General features: G+C 41.2%; 1 protein-coding gene across 1 annotated transcript in view; it reads left to right on the top strand.

The window, feature by feature from the left end:
• SV2C (synaptic vesicle glycoprotein 2C) overlaps positions 1–24,507 on the top strand; it is a 215,849-nt gene that overhangs the window by 106,440 nt on the left and 84,902 nt on the right. The window contains exon 4 of the mRNA XM_036886085.2: positions 13,529–13,680. Within this exon, the coding sequence (XP_036741980.2) occupies positions 13,529–13,680 (152 nt within the window). The remainder of the gene's footprint in view (positions 1–13,528; positions 13,681–24,507) is intronic.

Raw genomic sequence — 24,507 nt, 5'->3', positions numbered from 1 at the left:
ATAAGTGACTTCTAAATGTTCAGTAGACACCCAGGTCTTCTGAGTTTTAGTCTAACTCTAAACTGTAAGGTGTTCTCTTCCAAATAGCCTTTCTCTTAAGATATGTTTATGTTTATTTCTTTATTATATTGAAAAAAAGCAGATCCATTTAAAATTTTTCAAAACTTTAAAAATGTGTTCCATCAATATCTATATATGCTTGCCCTGTGAGAGATTCCGTATTAAGTGCTTCATAAATATTGATTCATTTAAACCTCATGGTGACCTTATGAGGAAGATAGTATTTCTGCCCATTTTATAGATCAGGATATTGGGGCACAAAGAGGTAGGGTAGCTGTCCAAGGTCACACAGTGAGAGGTGTAGTCATACATCGGCTGCCTGGCTCCAGAGCCAAAATGCTCATAACCACAAGACTATCACAGATTCAAAGAGAAATGTCTCAGATTCATACAACACAATGCCCAAAACATGATAGGCACTAAATAAACATTTTGAACAGATCAGTTCAAGGAGATCTCTGCCCAAGACAATTAGCATGGAAAGACCTTTCCCAATATGAAAGATGAGGCGAACAGACTAAATTATCTTTACTGTAAAAACAATTACAAATCCAAATTGTAAATAGTGGGTTAGTGTTTTCTTGGGCCTGTGTTGTCCAGTGGGCCACATGTAGTCACCAAGCACTTGAAATGTGGCCAAACTGAGATGTGCTCTAAGTGCAAAATGCACAGTGCTGGATTCCAAAGACTGAGTATCTGTCAAAGAATTCATACTGTCTCATTAATAATTTTATATTGATTAAATGTTAAAATGACAATATTTGGATATAGTGAGTTAAATAAATATTAAAATTAACTTGACCTGATTTTTTTGCTTTGTTTTAATATCTTTTCTAGAAAGTTAAAAATTATATATGTGGGTCACATGGTATTTCTATTGGAAAGAACTGTCTTAGACAATGCCCTTTATGAGAATTTCCAACATAAAGGTTGACCTTTTGGATGCACACTTTATTTCCCAGTATAACTTTTGGCAAAGGTTCTGTTGATCCCCAGTGATAAATAACAGTAAAAAATCTTCCAGACTCACAATGTATAATTGTAAAAAATTTTCATATGTGCGCTTTAGAGTTGACTGACTCTGTACACTCCTTCCAGGCAGGGACTATTGTTTTTCATGCCTGCACCTCCAACAACTGGTGGGGGCATGGATGGGGGATGATGGATGGATGGGAAAATGGCAGGTGGGTAGGAGGGTAAGTGCAGGGATGGAAGAGTATACACACGTACAGCAAGTGGCTGGAAAAGTCTGCATCTTTTTGTCATTATTTCTCACAGATCAGTCATTTCTAATCCTGATCTATGACTAGGCCTTGTCACCACATTACTGCCAACTGGCCCCAACCTAACTGCCAACATGGGCTCGGGGATTTGTATTGAAGTTCTCTCTTCCTAGACATACAATTTCTACCAGAATGATATGCTTACATCTCAATATTTTTTCAGTAGTCAGGTTTTCTAATAATTATTCTACCCATATTATATAATATTGAGAAAAATGCCCATATTAAATCATATTTTGTAATCTATGGTTCTAATGGCTGGAGGACTAAAGCTGCCCAAACCACCTGTCCTCTCTCACTGTCCATGGGCAGAGGAGATGGATTCCCGTTCTTGATTTGATGATTGGTTTTCTCCTGTTTCTACTTTGACTGCTCATAATAAGCATGTGCCTGCTAATCAAAACAGCAATCTCATTTTCTGTGCACACACAGCCCATTCATAGACCACTAGCTCCGTGTGCTTTCAGCCAGGAGGCACCCCTTGCAACAGTGTGATACCTTCATGAAAAGGAAGTTACTGAAAAGTCCATCTTTTAGGCTGCTGCTTTAACTGTTTGTTTCTAGGTCTAATTTAAAACATAATGAATTGGTTCCAAATTGCTATGCAGCTAGCCTGGCAGTTCGGTGTATTACTTCCGTTTCTGTTGACTCTGAGCAACTATTAAAAGGGTATTTTTCACACAAGTTATTTGTATTATGATTCCCAGCATAGACCACACCATTCACTATTCTTTTATAAGCCCATAATACTTGTCTTAATAAAAGCCTCCAGAGTAAGCTCTTGGTAGACTGTGCCCTTTGCTTATTATCTATATGGAACACATGACTTTTCAATGGTGGTTCAACTTCCTCCCTAATTATATTCTCACATAATGCCCCATTTCCCAGTGGAAATGGGAAATGGAAGATTGAGATAAAGGACTGTTTGACAAGCACATGGTGAAGTAAGTTAGAATGAAGTTATCCTTCGTTACATACTGACCGGAGAATTACAACAAAACAGAATTACTCAGTAGAATCCCTCCTCAGGACAAGAAGTCATCAGACATTCCAGAATTTCTCCCAGAAAATGTCATTCCTCAAGCCATTTTAAGCACAATTACTCTTTCTATCTACAACCCCCCTCTTTTATTGCACAAACCTGTGCCCCTCCCTGTATTTGCCTCAATAGCCAGCATAAATCAGCATGATGAGGTACAGGGACAAACCCATCCCGCAGCACCACATGACCTGGAGTAATAGGTGTGGCTGTGAAATTTACAGGCCTTAAGACAGTCAGGCTTCCCCGTTTCTGAGTGATATTTGTGCAGATAGGAATTTTTGGTGCCCTCCTTCATCCTGCTATGCTAAACTGATGTGCCTAAGGTGTCTCATGTTCCCAACAGAGGAGAAATTTTGTCTGTAAAGCTGACACGCCCTTTGCCTTACGTAATATCCCACTTGTGAATTTGCCTTAGATTACTGAAGAAAATAAATGTGTTTCATGACAAGCACCAGATGCCATCCTTGAGTTTATGCACAACTTTTAAGGTATTGTGCATGTGTGTGTGTGTGTGTGTATGAGAGTGTGTGTACACATGCATGTAGAATGGGATGGGAGGGGGCCCAACTTGTTCCAGAAATGTGTTTTAATTTGGTCTTTTTCTTTCTTCATATTTCTATAATTGAAGGTACAAACAACTAAAATTAATATGACTTGGGAAGTAACTCTAACTCAGAAATTCCAAATATCACTGTTCTATTTCATTTATTTTCTATCTGGCTAATCTTCCACCTAGGGAGAGTATGGATTTCAATTATGATTCCCTCTCTGCCTCCTATTACAAGGATAATTAAGATTTGACCCTTTTTGACAACTAGTAAAAGAGACTTATTATCCAAACCTGAGAAAAATTCTTTATAAGTGACCCTGATTTGATTGCTTTGTTTATGTAAACATTCTATTGAAAATGAACTTGAGCAAATTTCAGTAGTAGCTAACTGATCATTTTATAATGTGAAGTAAGAAGGCCTCCATGTTAACTGAATTTAGAGATCAGGTAATGGAAAAGATAACCATCTTATGCCTGACATTATGGATTTTTAATGTTAGACAAGTTATAGCTTTCATATTAAATCCCCATTGCAGAAGTTTCTCTACCTCAGCAATGTTAATATTTTGGGCTAGTTGAGTCTTTGTTGTGAGGGGCTGTCTTGTGTATCCAGGGATTTTTAGCAGTAGCCTTGGTCTCTACCCACTATATGCCAAGCAGTTGTGCCAACTAAAAATGTTTCCAGATGTTGTCAGATGTCTACTGGGAGAGGGGAAAACAAGATCAACCCTTTTTGAGAACCACTGATTCATGGGAATTTGAGAATTGCCATTGAAATATTTTTTTATCTTTTCATGTATTCTCAGGCACTGTATCTTAGTACAATAAAACAAATAAGGAAATGTATTAACCCCTTACACAAAACAGTGAAATATTGCTGTAGAATTACAATGGGAAACTTACTTTTTTTCTACTTATAAAAATGGGTGGGGGAGTGATATCTTTTTCTTCAACACTATTAGGAACAAAATTATATTGTAAGACATGAAAACTCTTTATCTATTACTGAAATATTTTATTGATGTTAATTATAGCATCTGCAACACTTTTCGTATCATTAATCTACAATTACATGAGGAACACTATGTTGACTAGACTACCCCCATCACCAAGTCCTCCCCACAAACCCCATTACAGTCACTGTCCATCAGTGTAGTAAGATGCTGTAGAGTCACTACTTGTCTTCTCTGTGTTGCACAGCCCTCCTCATGCCTCTCCATATCATACATGCTAATCATAATGCCCCCTTTCTTTCTCCACCCCCGTTATCCCTTCCTTCCCACCCATTCTCCCTAGTCCCTTTCCCTTTGGTAACTGTTAGTCCATTCTTGGGTTCTGTGATTCTGCTGCTGTTTTGTTCCTTCAGTTTTTTCTTTGTTCTTATACTTCACATATGAGTGAAATGATTTGGTACTTGTATTTCTGCACCTGGCTTATTTCACTGAGCATAATACCCTCTAGCTCCATCCATGTTGTTGCAAATGGTAGGATTTGTTTTCTTCTTAGGGGTGAATAATATTCCATTGTGTATATGTACCACCTCTTCTTTATCCATTCATCTACTGATGGACACTTAGGTTGCTTCCATTACTTGGCTATTGTAAATAGTGTTGCGATAAACATAGGGGTGCATATGTCTTTTTCAAATTGGGCTGCTGCATTCTTAGGGTAGATTCCTAGAAGTGGAATTCCTGGGTCAAATGGTATTTCTATTTTGAGCTTTTTGAGGACCCTCCATACTGCTTTCCACAATGGTTGAACTAATTTACATTATTCCCACCAGCAGTGTAGGAGGGTTCCCCTTTCTCCACATCCTCACCAACATTTGTTGTTATTTGTGTTTTGGATGGGGGCGATCCTTACTGGTGTGAGGTGATATCTCATTGTGGTTTTAATTTGCATTTCTCTGATGACTAGTGATGTGGAGCATCTTTTCATGGGTCTGTTGGCCATCTGAATTTCTTCTTTGGATAACTGTTCAGCTCCTATACCCATTTTTTAATTGGATTGTTTGCTTTTTTGTTTGTTGAGGTACATGAGCTCTTTACATATTTGGATGTCAACCCTTTATCAGATCTTTCATATATGAATATATCGTCCCATACTGTAGGATGCCTTTTTGTTCTATTGGTGGTGTCCTTTGCTGTACAGAAGGTTTTCAGCTTGATATAGTCCCACTTGTTCATTTTTGCTTTTGTTTCCCTTGCCCAGGGAGATATGTTCATGAAGAAGTCACTCATGTTTATGTCCAAGAGATTTTTGCCTATGTTTTTTTCTAAGAGTTTTATGGTTTCATGACTTACATTCAGGTCTTTGATCCATTTTGAATTTACTTTTGTGTATGGGGTTAGACAATGATCCAGTTTCATTCTCTTACATGAAGCTGTCCAGTTTTGCCAACACCAGCTATTTAAGAGGCTGTCATTTCCCCATTGTATGTCCATGGCTCCTTTACCACATATTAATTGACCATATATGTTTGGATTAATATCTGGACTCTCTATTCTGTTCCACTGGTCTGTGGGTCTGTTCTTGTGCCAGTACCAAATTGTCTTGATTTCTGTGGCTTTGTAGTAGAGCTTGAAGATGGAAAGCAAGATCACCCCCACTTTATTCTTCCTTCTCAGGATTGCGTTGGCTATTTGGGGTCTTTGGTGGTTCCATATGAATTTTTGAACTATTTGTTCCAGTTCGTTGAAGAATGCTGTTGGTATTTTGATAGGGATTGCATTGAATCTGTAGATTGCTTTAGGCAGTATGGCCATTTTGACAATATTCATTCTTCCTAGCCAAGATCATGGGATGAGTTTCCATTTGTTAGTGTCCACTTCAGTTTCTCTTAAGACTGTCTTGTAGTTTTCAGGGTATAGGTCTTTCACTTCCTTGGTTAGGTTTATTCCTAGGTATTTTATTATTTTTGATGCGATTGTGAATGGAATTGTTTTCCTGATTTCTCTTTCTGCTAGTTCATCATTAGTGTCTAGGAATGCAATAGATTTATGTGTATTAATTTTGTATCTTGCAACTTTACTGAATTCAGATATTAGTTCTAGTAGTTTTGGAGTGGAGTCTTTAGGGTTTTTATGTACAGTATCATGTCATCTGCATATAGTGACAGTTTGACTTCTTCTTTACCAATCTGGATGCTTTTTATTTCTTTCTTTTGTCTGATTGCTTGAGCTAGGACCTCCAGTACTGTGTTGAATAAAAGTAGGGAGAGTGGGCATCCCTATTTGTTCCTGATCTTAGGTGAAAAGCTTTCAGCTTCTCGCTATTAAGTATGGTGTTTGCTATGGGTTTGTCCTATATGGCCTTTATTATGTTGAGGTACTTGCCCTCTATACCCATTTTGTTGAGAATTTTTATCATGAATGGATGTTGTATTTTGTCGAATGCTTTTTCAGCATCTATGGAGATGATCATGTGGTTTTTGTCCCTCTTTTTGTTGATGTGGTGGATGATGTTGATGGATTTTCAAATGATATACCATCCTTGCATCCCTGAGATGAATCCCACCTGGTCATGGTGTATGATCCTCTTGATGTACTTTTGAATTTGGTATGCTAATATTTTGTTGAGTATTTTTGCATCTTTGTTCATCAGGAATATTGGTCTGTAATTTTCTTTTTTGGTGGGGTCTTTGCCTGGTTTTGATAGTAGAGTGATGCTGGCTTCATAGAATGAGTTTGGAAGTATTCCCTCCTCTTCTATATTTTGTAAAACTTTAAGGAGAATGGGTAATATGTCTTCTCTGTATGTCTGATAAAATTCCGAGGTAAATCCATCTGGCCCAGGGGTTTTGCTCTTGAGTAGTCTTTTGATTACTGATTCAATTTCATTGCTGGTAATTGGTCTGTTTAGATTTTGTGTTTCTTCCTTGGTCAGTCTTGGAAGGTTGTATTTTTCTAGGAAGTTGTCCATTTCTTCTAGGTTTTCCTACTCCTTAGCATATAGATTCTCATAGCATTCTCCAATGCTTCTTTGTATTTCTGTGGGGTCCGTTGTGATTTTTCCTTTCTCGTTTCTGATTCTGTTGATGTGTGTAGATTCTCTTTTTCTCTTAATAAGTCTGTCTAAGGGCTTGTCTATTTTGTTTATTTTCTCAAAGAGACAGCTCTTGGTTTCATTGATTTTTTTCTATGGTTTTATTCTTCTCAATTTTATTTATTTCTTCTCTGATCTTTATTATGTCCCTCCTTCTGCTGACTTTAGGCCTCATTTATTCCTCTTTTTCCAATTTCAATAATTGTGACTTTAGACTGTTCATTTGGGATTGTTCTTCCTTCTTTAAATAAGCCTGGATTGCTATATACTTTCCTCTTAGAACTGCCTTCACTGCATCCCACAGAAGTTGGGACATTGTGCTGTTGTTGTCATTGGTTTTCAGATATTGCTTGATCTCTGTTTTAATTTGTTCATTGATCCATTGATTATTTAAGAGCTTGTTGTTAAGCCTCCATGTGTTTGTAAACCTTTTTGTTTTCTTTGTACAGTTTATTTCTAGTTTTATGCCTTTGTGGTCTGAGAAGTTGGTTGGTAGTATTTCAATCTTTTTGAATTTCTGTAACTCTTTTTGTGGCCTAGTATGTGGTCTATTCTGGAAAATGTTCCATGTGCGCTTGAGAAGAATGTGTATCCTGCTGCTTTGGGGTGTAGAGTTCTGTAGATGTCTATTAGGTCCATCTGTTCTGGTGTGTTGTTCAGTGCCTCTGTGTCCTTACTTATTTTCTGTCTGGTGGATCTGTCCTTTGGAGTGAGTGGTGTGTTGAAGTCTCCTAAAATGAATGCATTGCATTCTATTTACCCCTTTAATTCTGTTAGTATTTGTTTCACATATGTTGGTGCTCCTGTATTGGGTTCATATGTATTTATAATGGTTATATCCTCTTGTTGGACTGACCCCTTTATCATTATGTAATGTCCTTCTTTATCTCTTGTTACTTTATTTGTTTTGAAGTCTATTTTGTCTGATACTAGTACAGCAACACCTGCTTTTTTCTCCCTGTTGTTTGCATTAAATATCTTTTTCCATCCCTTGACTTTTAGTCTGTGTATGTCTTTGGGTTTGAGGTGAGTCTCTTGTAAGCAGCATATAGATGGGTCCTGCTTTTTTATCCATTCTATTATGCTGTGTCTTTTGATTGGTGCATTCAGTCCATTTACATTTAGTGTGATTATTGAAAGATATATACTTATTGCCATTGCAGGCTTTCGATTCGTGCTTACCAAAGGTTCAAGGGTAGCTTCTTTACTATCTGACAGTCTAACTTAACTCACTTATTAAGCTATTATAAACATAGTCTAATGATTCTTTATTTCTCTCCCTTCTTATTCCTTCTCCTCCATTCTTTATATGTTAGGCGTTTTATTCTGTACTCTTTTGTGTTTCCTTTGACTGCTTTTGTGAGTAGTTGATTTTACTTTTTGCCTTTAGTTAGTATTTGGTTGGTCTGCTTTCTTTGCTGTCATTTTATTTTCTCTGGTGACATCTATTTAGCCTTAGGAGTGCTTCCATCTAGAGCAGTCCCTTTAAAATATCCTGTAGACGTGGTTTGTGGGAGGCAAATTCCCTCAACTTTTGCTTTTCTGGGATTTGTTTAATCCCTCCTGCATATTTAAATGATAATCGTGCTGGATACAGTATCCTTGGTTCAAGGCCCTTCTGTTTCATTACGTTAAATACATCATGCCACTCCCTTCTGGCCTGTAAGATTTCTGCTGAGAAGTCTGATGATAGCCTGATGGGTTTTCCTTTGTAGGTGACCTTTTTTCTCTCTGGCTGCCTTTAATACTCTGTCCTTGTCCTTGATCTTTGCCATTTTAATTATTATGTGTCTTGGTGTTGTCCTCCTTGGGTCCCTTGTGTTGGGAGATCTGTGGGCTTCCATGGTCTGAGAGACTATTTCCTACCACAGTTTGGGGAGGTTTTCAGCAATTATTTCTTCAAATACACTTTCTATCCCTTTTTCTCTCTCTTCTTCTTCTGGTACCCCTATGATGTGGATATTGTTTCGTTTGGATTGGTCACACAGTTCTCTTAATATTCTTTCATTCCTAGAGATCCTTTTGTCTCTCTCTGCCTGAGCTTCTCTGTGTTCCTGTTCTATGATTTCTATTCCATTAATGGCATCTTGCAGCTCATCAGTCTGCTCTTAAATCCTTCCAGAGATTGTTTTATTTCTGTATTCTCCCTCCCAACTTGATCTTTTTAGCTCTTGCATATTTCTCTGCATGTCAATCAGCATGGTTATGACCTTTATTTTGAATTCTTTTTCAGGAAGATTGGTTAAATCTATCTCCCCAGGCTCCCTCTCGTGGGTTGTCTGGGTAATTCTGGACTGGATCAAATTCTTCTGCCTTTTCATGGTTATAGAGGTAGTTGTAGGCAGTTGGCCCATGTGTCAGGTGGGAGAACAAAGTACCTTACTGCTTGGTGGTTGCCTTGACCTTCTCTGATGCCTGTGCCGGTTACCTGCTTATGGGGAGCAGCTTCCGGTTTTATTTCCTGAGCCGCAGTGTGCGGGGCAGACATTGGCACAGCCCAGAGCCCTGCAGAGCATGGCAGGCGCTCCGGGTGTGCTCTCCTGCAAGAACGGTGACCCTTCATGCCCTCTCCCAGTTTCCTCTGTGCCATTCAGCCATGTGCTGACGGGGCCTCTGATTCTGGCCCAGGTGGCTGTGGAGGAGGCTATGGGTGGCTTCTGTCAGGGCAGCTGCTCTCAGGCTGCTTCCTGGCTGTGGTGGGGCTACACTGGAGGGGGAATGGAAAGGAGGTTGTTTAGCACTGTGAGGGCCTTCAGAGCTGTGCTGCCACCCAGGGGGTTAGGGTGCCTGAAGTTCCCTGGGATTCCCAGCCTGCTGGACCAAGTGTGCTGGGATGATTCCGTCCAGCTGTGGAGCCCCTGTCCCTTTAAGACTTTCAAAAAGCACTCACCTTTCTTTTGTCCTAGGGGTGCCAGCTGTGGGGACCCACTCGCAGGTTTTACTGTTTCATTTCCCTAATATCCAGCACACCATGCACTCTGTGTCTGGGCTCCTGGTGTGGATGACTAGGGCTGGGTATTTAGCAGTCCTGGGCTCCCACTCCCTCCCCGCTCTGGCTCCTTTCCTCCCACCAGTGGGCTGGGGTGGGGGGCACTCTTGGGTCCCACTGGGCCGCAGATTATATCTTAACCCCTTCATGTTCTCGCAGGTGTAGATGTAGCCTGACTGTTGTACTGTATTTTCTGGTTTCTCTTTTAGGAATAGTTGTATTTGTTGTATTTCCAAAAATATATATGGTTTTGGGAGATTTCCCCTGCCCTACTCACGCCGCCATCTTGGCTCCTCCTCTGCAACACTTTTTTCTGAAAGGCACTGAGGTGTTTTTAGAAGCCCCTGGAATACCCTAGAGAATTTCACATAATCCTCTGCCTAGGGTCCCCAGTGAACTCTGTCTGCTAAGGCATCTGGTCAATGGGAGACCATGATAACCTAATCACAGAGAAATTTGGGACCTCTTTGGGGCTCCATTGCTATCAGGACTTCCATCGCAGCACCCCTAATTTCTCTGGTGGTTTTATTGACCCAGGACATACAATGTATGTGTCCATTCATTGGCAATGTTCTGGTCATCAGAACAGATGGATCCAGGGGCTTGGAGTGCCACCTCCATCACTGGGGAGTCTTTGTGAAATTAAGCTCTTCTGAGGAAACACTTACTGCATGTCCAGTAAGCCAGGTAATGGGGCTCTAAAGATGAATATGATATAGTCCACATTTTCAAGGGACTTAAGTCAATGTTAACAGTATATAAGCACTTTGATGAGGTATGAAATACTAGTAAGCAATAGTTAACATTACAGCTCACATCACTGTTTCTTCTCTGCTTAAATGATGTCACACTAAGATGAGGAGCAATGTTTTCCCAAGGTGATCACCCCACAATAAGAAATGTGAATGAATGCTTTGATCATTTTATAGTTCTCTGAATCTGAAGAATTTTGCAAAGGATTTGAGTAGAGTCCCTCACTCATTTTTCAGATTCATTTATCCATTGATACTAGAGTTCTTTGCAAGCTGCTTTACAAACAGATATTGAAAGACATCCATGCAAAAATAGCCATCTTAAAGAAGAGGCATTAAATCAAAACCAGCTAGATTGTTTATATGCTCCTAAAAGTGGGTATTCTCTTAAGTGACAATCATTTGTTTAAAACAAACAGGCATGTTTACAGATTTCCACTTGCCACTTCGGCTACCCTGGAGCATATTGATCTTGGTTCAGAGTGGCCTGGCATATCTTGATGTTCAGCTGTGCCTTCACAAGGTCACACTAACATGAGGAGCAATGTTTTCCCAAGATGATCACCCCACAATAAGAAATGTGAAAGAATGCTTGGATTGTTTTATGGTTCTCTGAATCTGAAGAACTTTGCAAAGGAGCTATTTATAACTCTTATATACAGTATGTCCAGAATCCTGACAAAACATTAGGTAGGATGTGAAAAGTCAATAAAAATGGAACTCTTTTGTGCATTGAGAATTAAAGGCACAAATTAGGGACCTGAGATTTTATAGTGCAGAGAAACAGATTCTTCATATCAGGCAAGAAAAGCTGTAGCATTAAATGACTTATGACACAGACATTTTATTTCCCATTAAAATTGTGTGTTGTCATAAAACCACTTTAAATCTGTTCATAACTTTGTTCACTATTAAAATTGAACTAGCTGTCCATGGTTTGAGGTCCTCAAGAAGCCAGGCACAGAACTGTGTGAGTCTGATGTGGTGTGGTACAAAGCCAGCTCTAACTACCGCCACATACATTTGTTTCTTGTTTGGGGATCTGGCTGATGGACTTGCAGCTGGCTGGCTACCCCAGATGTGATGGCACTAAATTGTCATGTGCTGTGTGGGAAGTCACATAGAGTCATAATTCTAAGGATTTTAGGTAAACTGCCACATTTATAGCCCAGGGGAATAGAGATGCTCTAAGTGATTTTTAATCTCTGAGTAGCAACTCCTACTAAGATACACATTGTAGCTCATTTTATATGTATGTGTGTGTGTGTGTGTGTGTGCATACATATATATACACATGCATCTATATGTATACATAATTATATGTATTTTTAAGACAAAAATTTCATGAAATCACGCTTACCCTTTTTACTTGAGTTGCACTGAAATATTTTCATTTCAATTTTTTAAATGCTATTTATAGCTACTAAATTAATTTTGTAGCCCACAGATTGAAAAACACTGGTCTAACTGGTCTGCCCATATCCAGGAGTAGGTAACTATCGCATCACTTTAAACAGGGACAAATGCATGAAACGGTGCCATATTTTGACCTACCAGTTGACACAGAGTGACATCATGAATCCTGTGGTTCCTTTGGTACATACAGTTTGCTACAGATATACCCTTTCTCTAAACTGCACTTGCTGAGGTCACTGCCAATACTTCTTTATTATATCCAAAATCATGGGAAACCAATTGTTGCTAAATGGATAAATATGTTTTCCTCCTTGACATCGAATTTACATGAAATGTCAATAGTAATTTACCTTACAGAAATCTGAACATAAATCAGCACACATATTTTTAAACTGTATCATTAGGTGTTGTCTCTATAATTTGTTTATATTGTTGCACATCTTTTTATAAAAATACTTATTTCAAGAATTTATATGTTGTTTGAAATGATTTTAAGTAATATATTCCCATACTACCTACTTTCTGAGGCAGTAGTTCTTAAAATTTGGAGGTCCAGACCTATTTGAAATTCTGATGAGATCTATGGACTATCTCCATAGAATGAATAAAATTTTTATTCCTTAGACCCTCATTTGAGAACCCTAACCTGAGTAGAAGTCACTCTTCATGTCTTCTCTCTAGAACTTCATCAGCATCTCTTATAACTTCCCTGACTGGAAGGAAGCACTGTACCCCATTCTACTGATCTAAACCAGCAGCTCCTTATTTGATTCTACCAGTGCCCCTTTTACATGTACTAAATTCAACACTGATATCTACTGAATTGGGACTAGAGCCAATCTAGGAAGTCACCCCATTGGTCCTATGTTTGTCAACATATCAGCCTCTGGGGGTTGCAGGACCAGCTGCTGTAGGGTAGCAGTTAAGTACAGCTACAGGCAGTCTCCCAAAAGTGTTTGAAGCTGTTTCCAAAGTCACCACATCCTGGGCAGAACATATCATAATATCTCTTTTTAAAAATATTTTCATTAAAATATTCAACAGATTGTACCAAATATTGTAATTTTTGGCAAATATCATATAGAACATTCAACCCTGAGCAGAAAACCCATGAGAATCTTAAGCCAATTGAGTGCTATGAGCCACATGAGTAGAACACCACTGCCACCTTTTGGTGACATAGCTTAATTACAGGTTCAAGGTTTTGGGATAATAAACCTATATTAAACATACAGATTAGAATATTAAAGTTATAAAATGATAGAGAATACGTATTCCTCAATATGCTGGAACAGAGAAAGCACGTGTCATTAGAGTTTGCTTTTGTTCTACTCTTTGCCTCTCATGGGTGTACGGGTCCTGATTTCATGTATTCTCTATAACTCTTGGCAGGATTGGAGGAGCCATTCCCACTGTGTTCTCCTACTTTGCTGAAGTGTTGGCCCGAGAGAAGCGGGGTGAGCATCTGAGCTGGCTCTGCATGTTCTGGATGATCGGTGGCATCTATGCCTCTGCCATGGCCTGGGCCATCATCCCACACTATGGTAAGAAGCTGGCCTTGCCGCAGCAGGGCAGTCACTTTGTTTTACTTTAGCCTCCATTTCTTCCCTTTGCTCTCTTATAAATGCTGATTGGTAACAACACTGTCTTCATCATGTTTCTCCTCTTTGTAATGTCTAAGATTTTCTTCCCCCTCTACCAAGCTCTATATAAGTAAGACTGCGCCAGTGGTCCTTGAGGAATGCTATTGCATTTTACTGTTTTTAAAGGCATCACTTTCATTTATTTCCTATGTGCTATCAACTCTGGGGTCTCCACCCAAGTGGACCTGCGAGGATCCACAGGTCATAACCAGCATTTAAGTCAACATGAGTTATAGTTGTTCTTGGGACTGTCAGACAATCAGGTGCACACAAGTCTTCCTCTCTGGGCCCAGACAAACTCAGCTCCATGTTAGCCCACCTCTTCAGGTTGCTCAGAACGGAGGTGGGGGTAGAAAGAATCCTGACTTGTCATGGATCATCAACTTGCAGAACTTAGGAGGTGACCTCCTGTCCTTGCTCCCCAGGTCCCCTCCTCAGTTACTCCTGAGTACTGACTGTTTATGCCACCTCTGAGTACTCAGTGGCATTGTTTCTGAGCAGCACACTCCTACTTAGAAGCTAGAAGCTCCCAGTTGCTTCACCTACAAACATGGAAAGGTTAACAGAATCCAGGAATCAAATTCAATATATAAGGAAAGGGGAGAAGAGGTGTTCTAATTACATTTGTGTGCATGTGTGTGTGTGTGTGTGTGCAAACAGACAGAAGTTCACAAAATATGAATACGGTGTAAATTAAAACCACATGTGACTTCAAAAATTCACCCTTTCTTTTATCTAAAATCTGATCATTCTAAAAAATTAGATTTAAACATTTCACTCTATACTTATTTTATATTTTTCTGCTTTTGTTTTAGAACAAAGCATTTTTTTCATTATAAAGCATAATTCTGTTAGGGAACAACCTTAAGTGAATTTGATTCCTCGCTAAAATCAATGCCAAGATGTAGACCTTAGTGTTCAGACACATTGTAAATTGTTTACCATACTGAGTTACAAAGTTCATGTCGTCACACTCTTTTAATAAACCTAAAAAGTTACATGCAAACCAAAATTGTATATAATAACAACAAACCATAAGGAATTGGTTACTTGGCTAGAAGAGAACTTTTCTTTGCCAAGTTGAGTGTGGAGTGCCAAGCTTCAGTGATAAGTTTCCCTTGTTTAGACTCTAATCACTTTTGGGCCAGAGAGGCCCTCCTATAGGCAGTGACCCATATCCACCATTAGGCTTGTCTTCTGCCACCATCTAAGGAATTAAAGGAAATTTTCCTCTTTCATCTGGGAGCTGATAGACCTCAGCCACCATCAGAAGCTTTCTCTGAAGGGCAGCCCCACTCAGCTAGCTGTTCCAAATGGAAAAACCAATTGGCTACCACATAAGGACTGCCTCTTAGGAACTCTGTATAAAGAGACAGAAAGGAGATGCAGAGTCTGTGCAGAGTCCACTTTACCCAGAACCACCACTAGCCCAAAGGCTGCCTTTGTGCTAATTAAAATAAGGCGCCTTGTCTGGGTGGACATGGTTGCAGCCCACTGACCACAGCTGCCAGGTGCTCGTGCAGGACACAGCCTGACAGCTTTGCTCAGCAGTGGGATCCCTCTGAGGCCAGCCTTCGTGAATGCTCAGCCTCTGAAGACAGCGCAGCTCCATGGCTCCTGAGTTTATTGCAGTCCCTTGCCTGGCCCCCCTTTCCCATTATATCTCAGAATTTCTCTTGCTGGCGTCCGATTGGCTTCTGGCTTCTGCAGTCTGCACATTCCCACCAGGCTGGCCATAGTAGCTTTTGATTTGGTTTTTGTTTTTCCTCACTAGGTATTTAGTTCCTCAGACTCCTGTCTTTTACACATCCCTGCCCTCAAACTTTGGAGGGCTCCAGATTTTGCCTGTGGCCATGCCTTTAGTCGGTAGCTGACCTACAAAAATTTAGCATGACCTCTACCTCTACTTTTCTCCAGCACACATAAAATATTCTTGTTTATAGCAGCAAAAAGGGCTGTCTAATCCATATATAACTGGAAAGAGGAGAGCTATGTGAATCATAGACAATGTGGGAAAACTTACCAAAAAAACAATCATAATACAACAAAGTTCTATGTATCTGAGGCTGACATTAATTTCTGTTTTGAAGGAACCTTGAGAAATAATGACCTGGTTAAGAACTCAGTAACAGAATATTAAAACTGTATGCCCATGCTTCACTGAAGGCTTTTCATGGCCAGAAGTGTGGCAAAAAACCCCAGCAAATTACTGCAATTAATCCTGTCTGTATACTAGAATCAACAGGGGAGATTTTTTAAATACCCTTGCCTAATTTGTTGTTACACTCTTGCAACTTGAAGGATTTTAATTTTTTTCAAAATAAGAGGTTAATGTTAAAAATCTTGTGCTAAAGTTTCTGGGGGTTGATGTTCTGTATCTTGATGTGAGAGGTGGTGTTTCAGGGATATTCATTTATAAAAATCCTTTAAGCTGGTGCTTAAGATTAGCATGTGTCATTATATGAATGTTACACTTTCTTCATAAACACTTTTGATGTTATTACTTCTCCCTGAAAATACCCACGCTTGGGTCCTACCGCAGATCAGTGGCATCAGGTTCTCTGGCCTGAGGACTTGGCGTCAGTGGGTGTAAAAGCCCCAGGTGTTGCTTGTGTGCAGCCTGGTTTGTGATTCTCTGGCCCCATACCTCTGCCAGGGGTGGTCTCAGCAGCTTGGGATGTCCCCCTGTACAAACAGGGAAGGCTGTGGATGTGAGCAAACAGGAGAGCAAGCCTGACCTGCTTGGTAAGTCACTCAGTTGGTGTTTGAGTTGCACCACTATGGGTTCATCCAGGCTAAAGGGCTTTCCTGCTCATCTCGTTTAGAAACACACTTGAAATGTAACTTTGAAATCTCGATACCTCTTCTTTTCAATGACGTATCTTTTTACTTTACTTAAAATAGACAAGGGGCTTAAAGTCCACCTCTTTCCCTGCAGCCTGTGAAAAAATGAAAAGCTTTCTCTTTTCCCTCTGAAATTCTGCATTATGTAAATGTGCTGCCGACCCTAGAAACAGTGAGAGTGCGTGGGTCCCTGCCCCTCCATCCCTTCCATTTAGGAAACCTCTGGTGTCAACACCACATACAGTCTGTTGAGTTTTTACCCAGCAGGGGAGGAATTCGGGAGCATACTCAGGGGACTCAGAGCCAGGTGCTAGCCTTTCTCACATCAGCACCAGGACTGGCTCTGGAGGGAAGGAATCAATAAGCAGCATCTACACTGCAGCTAATTCAAGTGATAAATGACCCACATGGTCATGGGGGAAGAAGGTGTTTCTGGTGTCACTTTTCTGCATTTGTATCACAAAGCCCAGAGCCTGATGCCATGAGACTTGAATTCTGGCTCTGGACAAGCTTCTTATGCAAAGTAGGCCTTAAGCTGCTCACTAAGGATGCTGGAAGGAAATTTAGAAGGATTCTTAGGAAGTTAGACAACACCAGAAAGGGCATTTGGATTGTTGCAAGGCTGATGAGTTAAGACATGGCTGTGGCTGGGAGTTCCTGATAGACGGTGGGATCCGCCTGGCCCATGAGGCCTAGTTTCTGTACCAGCATCAGGTGATGTTGCTCTGCCTTCACATTGCTGCTCTCAGGGCTGAAGATTTCCCTAGGGACAGTCACCAACATCTGAAGGTCCCCAGCATAAAATTACCTCACCCACTCTGATGAGGTCGGGGCCTTGGGAAGAACATGGATGTCATCTCTCAAGGAACCTTTCCACCAGCCCCCTCCCCTGTGGCCTCCTCCATCAGCCCAGGTGCTTCTGGGCTCTCTGCTGCTTGCCCAGGCCTTGGCAAAGTCCCCATAGTGCCACAGAGGGTGGGAGAACAACCAGCCAGAAGGAAAAGCTTGTGCCTCAGAATCGGGTGCCTGCAACAGCTGAAAGCAGATGTTTCGAAAGTGTGGCTCTTCTCGACCCCACACCTACTCTCAGGCCTACGACTTCTGCCCCACAGTGGAAGTTGGCCGCCAGATGACAGAAGAGCAGGCCGTGTGTGCCAGAACAGACAACCCCGTGAAGGCCATGCTGCAGGCCTTCTCCCCTCCCCACCCCCGTAACCAGGGCACCTGAGCATTTAAGGGAAGCCAAAATGCCTTCAGGGGAAAGTGGGGCAGGAGTCACAGGCACTTTCTCCCCTTGGCCGAGAGCTCCCATTTGGGTGCCCACGTGGCTTCGGTGTGGCTTCCACACTGCTGCGCTGTCCGCGCCATTAAACCCTCTGTCATCATTTTCTCTTTTAAATTAGTGTGTGCCTCAGATGAGGTGCTGTCCCCTGCTGAGGTGCGTGACGCGAGGGCGTGCAGAAAGGACGTTCAGTTTGCTAAGAGGGAAGATTCTATGTTCCGCATGAAACGCTGCAGCTCTTGAAGCCCATGGCCCCCAGGGTGGCACTCAGCTAAGGCAGCACTAGCGCTTCCATCTGGACCCCCTTTCACTGCGGCTCATTGTGCCAAGCTGGGCGCCCATAAAGCGGGAAACCGCCCCATCCTTCCCCCTCCAGCCACAGTGAGATGACTGGGCTTTAAAATGCAGGATTCCCCAAGGTTGTCCCATTACCAAGATGTCTCTACTTCCTTGAGTTACAAGATGTGTGAAGCTGATAGATTTCTTCTCCCTAATGGTGCAGCTAGGTGAGGGGAGTGAGGGGGGAGTCAAGTAGCTGTGTGGCTGAAGAAGGGAACAGGGAGGTACGTGTATGAGGCACTAGGCCAAGGGAAAGGGCTGAGGGGCGAGAGCTGACCTTGGGCTCAGCCCCACTGCTTCTGCCAGGTGAGCTCTGTCAGACTTTCAGTCTCCCCGGCCCCAGCTCCTAGGTGGCATCGTTGGGGGGGTGGGGGAATTGGGGTAACGATCCTGTTAGAATGCCCAGGTACGACAGTGCTCAAAAACAGTAGCTGTTATGGCTAGCAGGTTCCTAGCTGACACAGATACCCAGACTCTGCCAGCTCAGCCCAAGCAACAGGAAAAGAGGGAGAATGAGCTCAAATGTGTAAACTGCACAGACTTTGTCTAGGGGGTTAAGGGCTCAGAGGAGTCAGAGGAAGGAAAAAAATAGGAGAAAGTTAAGATAATAAGGGAGAACCAAGGCAAAAATAATACTGCAAAATCTTGATTACCTGGAACCCAGTGAATCCAAATCTTCCATTCATTTATTTGTTGGATGAGTTAATATTCAAAAGGCATAGGCTCTACAAAGGCCTGCTTATAGGCCATTGGGATGGCTTCTGTTTCCGGACTCAGGCAGACAGTGGGGTGGTTAATGGCATGAGCTTAGGAACCCTGGAACCCTGGTTCCAAGCCAGCTCTCCATTCTCTGGCTTTGCCACCTTTAGGAGAGCTCCTGTGCTCACTGGTTCTCAGTTTCCTCATCTATAAAACAGGCACCATACCTCAAAGGGCTGTGTATTCAAGGACTACGTACAGAAAGTGCTTACTTACACAGTGCCTAACACACGTGCTCATTAAGTGTAGTCTTTTTCTTTCCATAGATGGGACTTACATCGAGGTGAGGTGGGGAAGAAGGAGCAGGAATGGTAAAAAGACTTTCACCTTTTCCTAACCATGGTCTCTCCACTGTTGGCTTATTGTTTGAAGGCTGTGGGATGGATAAGAAGGGGAAGTACAGGAACAAAGCTTGTAAAGCATAGCAGGGTATCCTGCACCCATTCCAGGGCAGCAGGGGGAGGCTAAGATGAGAGCTGGAGCTCCACGTCCCAGGCTGTCCAGGCCGGGCAGGGCCTGAGCTGTGAGCCCTGCCACCGAGCTTCTCCATACTCCACTGAATGCCACAGTCTGGAAGATGTTATGCCCAAGCATCTGAGTGAGACACTGCAAGGGGGATGAATTTGTAATTGTCCATTTTAGGATCAATCTGATCTTTCATCTCAACAGAATGACCCTGGGACTTGAATTTCCTTCCCGCTGTGGTTCAGTTTTCCCTGCAGTCATAAGATACATCAGCCAAAGAAACAACAATGATTAAGTCTTTAAGGGCTTAAGAAATGAATGTGAGATCAAAAAGGCATAATCATAGTTCAAGTGTACGGCCATTTCTTTTTGTGCATATACTTTGCTGTTCCTGTGTTTTGGAAGTCTCCCATTCTTAAACACAGCCACAAGCTGGCTCCCCTACCCCCGCCCTCCTGTCTCTCTCCTCATCCAGGTGCATCACCTGGGAAAACATGTTTATCAGCTTAAGTGCAGACAATTCCCCTCCCCCCACCCTATCCCACTGCAGATCCAACAGACATGTCTGCTTCCTTGAGAAATTGAGAGCTCTGCACAGTTCTGGGAACTGCTTTTCAGCATTCTCATTCTGACCTTTGAGGTTTGTATAGTGAACTCAGAGAAGCTGCCTCTTCTGTTGTGCATTAAGCCCATTACCATGGGGCTCGGGTCTTAATTCTTGCATTCACGCTATTCAGAAAGGGAACGGGCATCAGTCATTTGTTGAGAGTCTTCTCTGTCCCAGACATTGTACCCAGGCATATTACTGTTCATCTATGATCTTAAAATGGAGAAACGGGCTTTATAAACATGCCTGCTTTCCTGCTTATGCATCAGTGTAGAGAACTGTAGGCTCCTCACCTGCTAACACCACTGGGTGATGCTGTAGAGCTGGGTATAATCCAGCCCTCAACTGGTCACATGCAGCCTACAAACCTCCTTTCAGAATAGCGTCTTTAAATGCAGAAAATGAAATAAATAGGACTGTAAATGAAACCAATTGTTTCAAAATAAATTATTAAAATGTATTAGCATATAAGTGATATCACCTGGTATCAGGTCTAGTAGCTACTGTAATTTATAAGTAGATATGAACATAGACAGAAGCTGGAAATCAATTAATGTTTCCTTTTGAATCCTAGGAAACCACTGTTGGAAAACTGACTTCTACAGAAGGGCCACAGTTAGGCTTTAGAATATGAACCGCATGATGTCTTCTGCCTGTGTTCTCTTTGCTGTTGGAAAAAAAATACCCTAAGGTATTTTCTAGGATATCCCAGAATCCCACACTCCATTTCTTCGCAATCTATATTAGTTAAGGTTATGATTAACTGGATATGAAAGAAAACAAATTAACAGAGGCATGAACAAAATGTAAGTTTGTTTTGTATCATATAAGGAGCCTTGATGGAAGCAGTCCAGGGCTGGGATGGTAGCTCCACCCATCAAAGGCTCCAATTCCTTGTATCTCAAAATTCCTTTCATCTACCACTTTTAGCACATTCCAGCCAGTATGTCCACATTCTAGGCAGCACATAGCAGGTAGGTCTGTGTTACCATAAAAAATTATTCCTGAAAGTCCCACACAAACCCACTTAAATCTCATTAACTAGAACTTCAACACATGACCATATCTAGCTGCAAAAGACTCTTGGAAATATGGAGTAGTATTTTTTTACCAACAGCAAAGAGAACACAGGCAGAAGAGATCAGGATGGAATGGATACTGGGAGACAACTAGCCATCTCTATTGCACCATTTCATCCTTCCTTTGGGAAATCTTTTAGGAATGTTCATGTGGTTCATAATCTAATGCCTAACTATGGCCTTTCTGTAGAAGTCAGTTTTGGGATGCAAATAATGAAAAGTAACTCTGGCTAACTTAGCCAGAACAGGAATTTATTGGGAGGCTTTTGAGCAGGTCACAGCATGGTCAAGAAGGCTGGAGAGCCAGGCTTTCCTGAAAATGGCAGGAGTCCAAGGGGTTCCTTCCTTTAGATGGCTGGCATCAGCTGGCAGAAAATTCAAACTTTCAGTACCTGGACCCCCCAAACAAATCTAAGAAAAATTAGCTCTGAGTACACAGTCTCAGTTTCCAATGTACCAAGGAACTGTAATATTGGCTTGATTGTTTTTCACAGGTAATGGAAAGAGTTTTCTATGCAAGATACAATCCTAATGGATACCACCTGCTGTTAGAAAATCAAATTACCAACACATGACATTATAGACAAGCTATCCCAGAGCACTTATTCCGATAAGGTGCTTAGCATACACTAATATGCATCAGGGAGGAGCACCTGGATCCATATGAAGGTGGGTGCAGTTTGGGATAGTGTGGCCTTTACAGTGTTGGTTTCAGGAAATGTAAATGCAAGGCTCTTGAGAGCTCTAGCCAGTGTGGATCCCCTACAGCGTTTCAGCAGGCCAAACTCCTGTCCTCAGATTAGTTGGCTAGACCCCTGGGTCCTCCCCAAAGCAAATGTGAGTCCCAGCCTGAACTTTCCAGACCAGATCTTCCATGAATCCTGGAGAACTTGATCTTCAGTAGACAGAAATCCAAAAAAATCTATTTCATTTGTTATAGGTGCTATAGTACCTACTCTGAGAACTATTGATATTGGGGTTTGCCTTGAGAACACATAGTGGACACATTTAATAGTATAAAAAATTCATCTAAACAAGTAATGGCAACACCAAATGCTGGTTGGGATGCAGAGAAACTGCATCTCATGCATTGCTGGTGGGAATGCAAAGTAATGCAGCCACTCTAGAAAACAGTTTGCTAGTTTCTTTAAAAAACTAGACACACCTAACATATAGCCCACAATTGCATTCCTAGGTGTTTATCCCAGATATCATAAAACCTTGTACATATTGTTCATAACACCTTTGTTTGTAATACCCTGAAACTGGAAACAACCGAAATGTCCTACAATATCGTAGAGTGCTACTCAGCAATAAAAGGAAGTAAATAATTGATACAACAGGATATATAGACCTCAAGGGTACTGTGTTGAGTGGAAGAGCCAGTCTCAAAAGGTGTGTTTATATAACAGTCTAGAAATGACAAATATCAAGATGGAGAACAAGTCAGTGGGTGGCAAGTGTTAGAGGTGATGAGAAGGGTATTGGGTGTGACTCCAGTGGGGTAGCTCCCGGGTGACTTTGGGTTGATGGGTGGTGTCTGTGTTGATTGTGGAGGTGCTTATATAAATCTACACTAATAACTTGCAATGTCTTTAAAGGGTAGGGGGGTTGGGGAGTTTCTGTTGACCAGAAGGCCCTTTGGTTGCTAAGACTGCAATGGGTGGGGCTGTGGATTGAATTGTATCTCCACAAAATCCTTAAAGTCTTAACATCAGTTTTTTCTGATGTGTTTCTTGTTACCTACTGTAAAGCTAACTCTGAAACACTGTTCTTTTTTCTCTTAAATAAAGCTTTGCAAAATACACTTATGATTCCATAAGAACTCTCCATCTCATTTCTCTGAATGTTTCTATATTCTGAACTAGATAAAATGCATGTGTGTGTTTTGTGTGTGTAGGTCTTTGAAAAGACTGTTCTAAAACAAAACAAAACAAATGAACACAACAGAAACAAACTCAAAGACACTGATAAATGACTGGTGGTTTCCATGGGGGAAGGTTGGGGTGGGTGGGTGAAATAGGTGAAGGGGATAAAGAGTCACAAAATCTCAGTCATAATATAAATTAGTCGTGGGGATGAGAGTAGAGCATGGAAAATATGGTCAATGATTCTGTAACATCTATGTTGACAGATTCTAAATAACTACTTGGGGGGAGAATTTAATGTAGATTATTGTTGAATCGCTATGTTGTGTACTTAAAACCAATATAATACTGTATATCAACTATACTTCAATTAAAAAAAGAACTATTTTGAAAATATCCTTGCTGGGGCTAAATTTGTCTAACCTAATTAGATCCTTTATCCCAGGTTTACAGTTAGCACCATTACTGGGTCTTGATGACTAACTGCTGGGCAAAGTTAAAGGAGGTGAAATATGGCAAAAGAAAACAATGTGGGTTAGTGCAGAGTCAGATCTTAACCAAGTGAACTGTCCTAACAAGAAAACACTCTTGCCAGTGGTGTAATCCAGTGGTGGTAGAGATGAGCTGTCTTCTCAACAATTCAGAGTATCTTAATGAGATGACTGGCAAGGATTAGGAAATCAATTGAGGATCATGTAACCAGTGCATTTTCTTCTGTATAAGCCTAAATTGTCCTACAAAGAAGTAAATCCTAGGACTTTGCCCCATTACCACTGGACAAAGATTAAGCGTTCATTTAAATTACATGTAACACTTCAGATACAGCAAACAGTTTGGGGGCATCTACTCTGTGCCTGGCCCTATACTGGAAGCCAGAGATGCCTCTAGGCTAAGCTGGGGAACCATTGGTCTTAGGTAACAATGAAGAGCCCTGAACTCAGAAACTTTCTCATTTTCCTTGTTTTAACTTATGGGTACAAAGTGCCCTTTCTCAAATACTTTGATGGATTTGGGAGTACAGCCTTACTGGGGCCATGTTGAATTCCACTGTGTTCTTTAATATGCAAAAGGTTTATGAGTTAGATGGAGGGAACATATCAGTCTGACTGGGTTGGTGAAGGGCTAGGGAGAAGCAGACCAAGAAGGGAAGATGAGTTGTGGAGTCAGAAGAGTTCTTGATTTCATTTGACTTAGTAGGTTAAGACTAAAATGGCCAGTTTATATATTTTAGTGATGAAGCAGGTTATATAAATTAATGAAGCTGGCAAGAAAGGGAACTAAAGCACATGAGAGAGTCCATGCCCTCTGCAGCAGATTTAGCCATGTAGCTAGTAATGCCTGGTGGGGCTAGATCTGATTTACCAGGAGAAGTCGGAATTCTGGATATTTATACAAAGTCTCTCCAATTTTTAATCCACCAATTTAAAATGTTTTTCTTATAGAAATATAATTTACATGCATGGTAGGCAGAATGATGCTACCCAT

The sequence above is a fragment of the Manis pentadactyla genome, chromosome 2 (genome assembly GCF_030020395.1).
Source record: "Manis pentadactyla isolate mManPen7 chromosome 2, mManPen7.hap1, whole genome shotgun sequence".
In the NCBI taxonomy this organism is placed as follows: domain Eukaryota; kingdom Metazoa; phylum Chordata; class Mammalia; order Pholidota; family Manidae; genus Manis; species Manis pentadactyla.
The sequence above is the reverse complement of the archived record's forward strand: the minus strand, read 5'-3'. Positions and strand labels throughout refer to the sequence as shown.